At 37.9% G+C, this 7,933-nt stretch overlaps 1 protein-coding gene across 1 annotated transcript in view; it reads right to left on the bottom strand.

The window, feature by feature from the left end:
* Window positions 1–7,623, bottom strand: part of LOC138160559 (metabotropic glutamate receptor 8) — a 148,870-nt gene extending 141,247 nt beyond the window's left edge. The window contains exon 1 of the mRNA XM_069087137.1: window positions 6,694–7,623. Coding sequence (XP_068943238.1) covers window positions 6,694–7,620 — 927 coding nt within the window. The 5' untranslated portion in view covers window positions 7,621–7,623. The remainder of the gene's footprint in view (window positions 1–6,693) is intronic.
* Between the last annotated feature and the right edge of the window lie 310 nt (window positions 7,624–7,933).

Consider the following 7,933-nt stretch of genomic DNA (forward strand, 5'->3'; position numbering starts at 1 on the left):
ATGAGACACATAGAAATGTCTCTGTGCCATTACTGATCAAGTGCTCATTTCAAAACAAAAATTCTTTCTGCTTTCTCCAGTGAGGATCTCACAAGAACTACCAGCTTCACTTGGCACCTCACCATTATGCAAGGCATACCTTCCTTCAAAATTTGTGAGCCAGTTATCATTTACATAGAATTCCGTATCCCTTGAGCCTTCACTGCAGTGTTCCTTCATGGCGTCAAGAATTTTAAAGTTTTTTTTTTCTTAGATGGTGGTTAAAATGCAAAGCCATAGAACATTGAATGTAATCCTGAGTCAGGCTGGGTGACTTAGAGTAAGGTAGAACTCGGGGTTCTGGATGGCCAAGTTTCAAATCCTTCTTCAGTAACTTCCCAGGTGTTTCAGGCTCAGTTTCCTCTTCCATAAAACTGGGATAATAATAGCACCTATCTCACAAAGTTGTTGTGAAGATCAAATAAAATATTATCTACAAAGCCCTTGGCAAAGTTAAAGCACTGTATGACATTAGCTATTTTTATCTTTTACCTCAGGAAGAAGTCCCCCACTTTATCATATTGAGGATTCCAGCTATCATTAGAAGGTATTTCTTTTGTTTTGTTTCCTTCTATAAGCCACACTAAAAGGGTGAGATATGAAGATACTATATAACACACTAATATATTTAAACATGAAACCCTCATTTAATTTAATTCAGCAAATGATTACTGAGCCTTTCCAAAGGAGTATTGCTGTTCAAGGTAGCCTCATGGAGAGCCTACAAGTGACCTGGTCCAGGTCTAGGCTCTGCAAGTAACTCAATACATGACCTTGGGCTCCAGTGTCCTTATTTTTGTAAAATACATATAATATTGCCATCCTGCCCAGCTAGTAGTGCCATTGTAAGGATTAAATGAGAAAATACATCCAAAGCATCTGGTGACTACAAAGCTCTATGTAAATGATAGCTGTTACTTAATGATACTACTATGGTTCAAAATACTTTTGGAACTGCTTTATTAGAACTGTATTCTGAGACAATCTATCTGTAATGAGAGAAAATGAATTTTACTAAATTAGAAGTCACAGGACGCAGTCCATGCAGAATCACAGGATGTCAGAATGAGAAAGACATAGGAAACCCTCATAGCATAACAATAAACTACCCAACAACATATGCCATAAGGAATCATCCAGCCTTTGCTTGACTGCTTCTGCTTAAGGAGTAGCTACAACATCCTGAGGAGGGTCATTCCATTTGGGGTGATTGTTGTTTACACCAAGTCTCTCTAGTAACTTCCACTCGCTGCTCCTGGAGAATTGATGGATTATTCATTCTACCAGACATTTCTCTGTTCCTAACTCCTTAAGGGTACCAGGCTGTTTTAAAATATTATTGACTTGAGGGTGAAATAGGAAATAACTTACCCTGTAAGGCCAACGAGAACAAATGTAATCCTTCTTAGCCTTTCAAATACTTGGAGACACCTGGTGTGTCCCCACCACCCAAAGCTTGCTCTTCACCATATCTCCATAATAACAATCCTAGTTCTTCAGCTGACCCTCATAAGACATGCTATCTGAGCTCTTCACTCTCCTAACGGCCCTTTTCTGGATGATCTCCAGTTCACTGATGTCCTTCCTGAGGCATGATGCCCATAACTGAACACTGGTTCAGATGGATTCTGACAAGAGCAAATCTTCCTAGTCCTGGACACTATCCCTCTCAATGAGGCTTGTGCTTACAGAAGATTTGTTCTGGCTACTATATCACACTTTGGGGATGCCTCTATGATGCAACACATATCATTTCACTTCCAAATATTTTGTCAGGTCTCTAAGACTACAAATTACAGGGATGGTGTGGATCTGCATTGATCAAGAGACTTTCCCCATCTAGGAGTTTCCTATCCTAAATCACATGTCCAATCCCTTCCCCTTGTATCACACTTTTGATTCATATTGACCATGAAACCCTCTAAAACTCCCAGGTATGTTACCTGTTTTGTTTATATTAAATCATCTTTATTTATACTTGTGGTGAAATTTAAAACATCTATACTGTCTATACCTCCTTTTCTCTATGTCTTTCTTGCTCTGTCTCTCTTCATATCTGTCCATCTTTATCTCTATCTCTGACTGTCTCTGTCTGTATATTTCTCTTTCTGTGACTGTCTCTGTCTTTTTTTATCTTTCTCTTCTCTTTCATTCTGTGTCTCACTCTTTGACGGTCTTATACTTTGCTTCTGTCTCTTTGTCTCTGTATTTTTCATTGTCTACCTCTGCTTCTCTTTGCCTGTGTCTCTTATTTATCTCTGTTTTTTCTTTTTCTTTCTCTCCCTGTTCCCCCCTTCCTGTATACAATTTATCTGTTCCCTATTCCCTTGCCCACCTCCAAACTAACACCATCACTACTATTGCCAGTTGTGGGATCACCCTTAACCTTTCAGCCACTGGGTTTCTTATTCTTCCATGGAACACACCAGGGACCAGAATGTAGATTAGTTTATATGCAGCCTCTCAATCTGCTGTTAAATTGATTAATATTCACATCATTTTGGTCAACCCCAGCATTGCAAATCACTATAAGTCAGATAGATTACAAAAGAAACAAACAAACATGTTAAAATTGGAAAGCATCTTAGAGAACATCTGAAGACCATTTTCTCAATGAGATAAAGGAAGCTTAGAGAAGTGACAGAATTTTTCTGAGGTCAGATAGCAAGGAAGTGTTAGAACCAGCAATAGACAACAGTTCTAGAACTCCTTTTAAGTCTGGTGATCAAAGCCTTCTCCAGTAACTTCCCACCTGTATCAGGCTCAGTTAGAACATGATATGATAAAGGATATTGTTATTGTAAAACCTCATTAAAAACAGTCTTGCATTTCCTGAAATTGGAACTGGCTGGAAAAAACCCAAGACATCATGCATTTAGCCCTTCTTTGACCTATTCCACAGAATTGCCAAAGCCTCAGACTGCCTGTAGGCATGAGCAAAATGATTCAAAATCAATAAAACACATTTGGAGTGTTCTTTTTAAAAATCATATCTTGTCTTTTTCCCTTTATTTTAGCCATCTGAAGGAACAAAAGAAAAAGCAGGGCCATCCTGAAGCATCCCAAATACTTGCCTCGAATAACAGTGGGCCTTAGGCAGAGAGGAGGATTAGGTGGCAAGTTTAAAAGCAGGTTCTTGGAATCACATCTAATTTTATTGCATCAAGCACCTGAGGAGAAGAACCCTATTTTATAACTTTGGCACCTTGATGTACATGTAGTCTGAGTCTGTGTAAACCCTCATTCTAGCTAAATAATTTAAAGACTTGATAATCTACTACCAAAGTTCCAGACATACTATCTTTCATTCATCTCTTTAGTCATTTCTTCATTCAACCAAATTGCATGTGTAAAACCCAGTTTCAATTAACAAGTTTTATAATGGTTGTTTTCTGAAAAAGTTCTGTATTAGATAAGGAAGAAAAAGCAACTCTAACCTAACCACATTCTGACCCACCAATATTCTCTTCCTATCCCTCTCTCTTTCTTGGTTTCTCGGTCTCTAACTCTGTCTCTCTCTGTGTCCCTATTTCTATCTCTGTCTCAAATAATGACCATTGTTTTTTTTTATTAGTTATAAAAACACTTTCATAATATGTTTGAACTACCACGATAAAGTCCAAGAAGCTTATTGTAGAAATGCATGTTATTTACCAAAAAAAAGAGGCACTAAAAGAATAAAGAATTAACTGAATAACAAAACCATCTTATTAGCATTTTAATTTCCCTATTTTTCTCCTGGAAGTCATTATATGAAGATTAAGAGTAGCCTATAATTTCAAAAAGAGGAGAGAAAAATAGGAGAAAAACTCACATTAAATATTCAAATCCAGGAGATTTTGCTATTTTCAAATATTCATTTTTCTGTAATACAGGAAAGTAAGGTGAATATTATTGACCTTTTTTGTTGCAAAGTTATATGAGCAGAGAGCTATTCTTCAGCACAGAAAAAGGTGACTTACTGCTTAAGTTGAAGTCATAGGATGATAGATTCAGAGCTGGAAGAGACCTTAGGAATGAGGGAATCATTAATCTAGAGTTGGAAAGACCTCGGAAACCATCTAGTCCAGGAGTTCTTAACCATGGATTTGTTTTGTAAGACATATGCTCTTATATATTATATGTGTTGTATACGTAAGTTATATATATATACATATATATATTATATAGGGTACATACATGTGTTATTTTATATATTTCTATTATATGTTATATAGCATGTAAATGTATATGTGTATATATACACCTGAATATGTACAGGTGTATATGTGTCTATATCTGGAGAAGGAAATAGTAAACCATTCTAGTAATTTGCCAAGAAAACCCCAAATGGGGTCATAAAGAGTTAAACATGACTAAAATGACTGAAAATGTAAATGTATAGAACTGTCTTTATGCACATAATATGCATATATAATCAAGGTAATATCCAAGTGAACAAATAAACAAAAGGTCAGAATTAATATTAACATATAATATACAGGTACATACGTACATATGTGTGTATATGTCAATTTATTAGTTTTCCTCTATAATCCTTTCTTTTATATTTTATACATTTAAAAATCTAATTATGTTAGGGGTCCATAGGCCTTATCAGAATGCTAAGAGGTTCTTGACACACAAAAATATTAAGAACTCCTGTTCTAGTACAAACTCTTACTTTCATAAATGAGAAAACTGAGGATCACAGAGATTGAAGGATTAGACTAAAGTTACTATTATCTTTCAGGTAGAATCTAGATTTGAACTCAGTTCCTTTGACTCCAAAACTACTATTTTCACTAAAGCATAGTCCCTTCTAAAGTCATTAGTAACCATACATTCATAAAACCTAGAATGTTAAAAAGGATAAAGGAACTCATTTCAGCAAGAGCAATGGAGAGACAGAGAGAAACCACTAGAAAGAGAGAGACTGAGACAGAGAAGAAAACAGTGAGGGAGGAAGGGGGAGGGAGAGAGAAAGATAAGGGGGTGGGGAGAGGAAGAGGGAGAGTGAGAAAGAGAGGGAGAGGGAGAGGGAGGAGAATATGGAAAGAGAGAAAACAAGAACTAAAAGCCAGTAAGGTAAGTGATTTGCCCAAGGACTGATGACTATACCAAGATGGGATTCCAGTTCTTCACCCAAGCCCCAGATAATTTCCGATACTCTGAAAGGTTACATTTGGCCAAATCTGTCACTAGAAAATTGTCATATGAGGAAATGCATGGGCACAATATATGTTGAATACAGTTCTGACCCACACATTTCTCTCCTAAGTCAAACCCAGAAAGTTAAAGAATATATTCTCCTCTGCATGTATCAAATATACAGTTTTTAGTATTTCTTGTTTTAGAGGACAGAATGGTTGTACTTTGCTTTCCTACCATACATATATGCATGGCCTTCTACAAGGTCACCCAAGCCATAGATCATAGACCCATAGTTTGTTTGGCCTATTCAGCAGCAAGTTTGCTGAAGTCATTTTTTTTCCTTATAAGAATATTGTTGAAGGTAACATAGACCTCACAAAGAATGAGTACTCATACTAATGAGCTCTCAGTCCTCCCATCAAGCTATAGCTTTCTGAATTAGCTGAGGCTTTAAGAGTCCTGCAGAGTCTCTCCTTAAAGGTTGCTAAAGGAGTATAATTGCCCCAGGATGTTCTCCCATTTCTTTACAACTTTTAATAGAGGATAGAACAATTTTAAAGCTGTTTAATTTGAAGAAACAATTAACTAGAGAAGTAACTATCACAGGGAGATATTCTTTGATTTTTTTATGTTGTTCTACTTCCAAACTAGACACCTAAATCTTTTATCTCAGAGTCCTTTTTATCATTCCTTTCCCATGGACATATAATTATGTCATTCCAACAGAATAATTATTCCTCTTCAAATGTGGATTTTCTTTCTAGCATTTTTGGGAGAAGGGTGGGGAAAAAAGACTAGTTCCTACTCCTCTCTAGGTAGGTTGCATTAGGAATCTCAGTTCTTGGGAGAGTGCACACTGTTGAACATTCCAGCTGCTTTATCATCTTTCCTTTCCTTGTTTCTTTCCCTTCTCTTATCTTTCCAGAGTTCTATAGTAGACTATTGGAAGAAAGAAGAATGAAAAGTAAGAATAAAGAGAACTCATCTCATTTTTTTCCACACTGTATTCTCACCCCATTCTCTTAATAAGAAAAGGAAAAGGAAGTACAATAATTAGCATCATCACCATCACTCCCAGTATATGCAAATCTTCCCCACTGACTTCAGAAATGCAAAAGGAGATACTTTTGTGGACTTTATGCATAGGATTTATCAGTGACTTGGTGGATCTGAAGTTACTTCTTACTCTGCCATCTCTCCCAGTCAACCCAATGCTACTTTGGAAGAGCACAGTTAATTTAGAGTTAGAGGCCTGGGGAGAGGCATGCAGAAAGTTTAATCCATCAATTCTCCAGTCTTCCCAAGAAGAAAGCATATTTAAATATTCTTCATGGAAATCATGCTCACCTCCACGCACTTTCAGAGCACTGTGACCCTGAAAGATATGTATAATTCTAAGTAAGCCTAGCACGGACCAAAGTACCATGGGAGAATACAAATGAGCCTAGGAAATGCAGGAAAGCATGGCCATGGAAGACGAGAATAGGCAAATATTTGGTAATTCATTGTCTTAGCACTTACCTTTTCTGCTGACTGTGCTGTACCAAAAAAGATGGGAATGAAAGCTAACCAAATGATGCAGGTGGTGTACATTGTAAATCCAATGGGTTTAGCTTCATTGAAGGTCTCTGGGACACCTCTGGTTTTAATGGCATAAACAGTACACGTGACCATCAAGAGAATACTATATCCAAGTGAACAAATAAGCGAAAGGTCAGAAATATCACATTTGAGCACCCCTCTGGCATTTTCTGGATCCAGTGTCCTCTGTTCTCCATAGTCAATGATGATATGTGGAGGGTCCACAGCAAACCAAACGAAAACTCCCAAAAGCTGCAAGGAAATGAGGCTGAAGGTGATCACCAGCTGGGAAGCTGGACTGATAAACTTTGGAGCTGTGACGGACTTTTTCCCTTGTTCGAATATCCGGTGGATTCTGTTTGTTTTGGTCAATAGGGCTGCATAACTGAAACACATGCCTAGCCCCAGAAAGATCCGTCGGAAGGAGCAGATGACTGTGTCTGGTGCTGCGATCATTAAAAAGGTGATCGAGTAACAAAGGAAGATCCCAGTTAAGAGTACATAGCTCAGCTCCCGCCCTGACGCCCTCACGATCGGTGTATCATTGTAGCGGACAAAGGTCACAATGACAAAGGTAGTGGCAATGATTCCCAGGATCGCAATGAACACGGGCACCACCGCCCAGGGAGAATGCCATTCCAGCTTGATGATGGGGATGAGCTGGCAGCCTGTGCGGTTGATGTTGGGTCTTTGATCCAAAGGGCAAAGTTCACAGGTCAGTTCATCCACCTGGTAATTATAGCCTTCACACCGTTCACAATGCCAGCAGCAAGGGACACCTTTTACTGTTTTCTTCCTTTCCCCAGGCTTGCATGGCAGGCTACAGACGGATGCAGGATGAGTATGCTCTCTATTAGCCCACTGCATGTCTTCTACCTGTAGGTATAAAAAATTAATGAGCCTTCCGTTTTTCCCCCATTTATAATATCCTAATTCTAGCCACAGGTTTATAATAAATCACGATGGGCTGACAGTACAAATACAGTTTACCATAATAAGAAACCAGTTTCTTTCCCTTATATTGACTTTATGAAAGTGTTAAATGATTGTGTCCAATAAATCATTTGTGTCATGAGGCTGATGAGTGTCATTAGTTTCCATTTACTCCTCAGCTGCTGACCAATCTGACATTTGGAGAAAGATTTATCGACTCTGATGTTGTTTTAAACAAAAAAATGGT

Source organism: Petaurus breviceps, unplaced genomic scaffold (genome assembly GCF_028583685.1).
Source record: "Petaurus breviceps papuanus isolate PSGF00001 unplaced genomic scaffold, PetGlider_PUasm1.0 181, whole genome shotgun sequence".
In the NCBI taxonomy this organism is placed as follows: domain Eukaryota; kingdom Metazoa; phylum Chordata; class Mammalia; order Diprotodontia; family Petauridae; genus Petaurus; species Petaurus breviceps.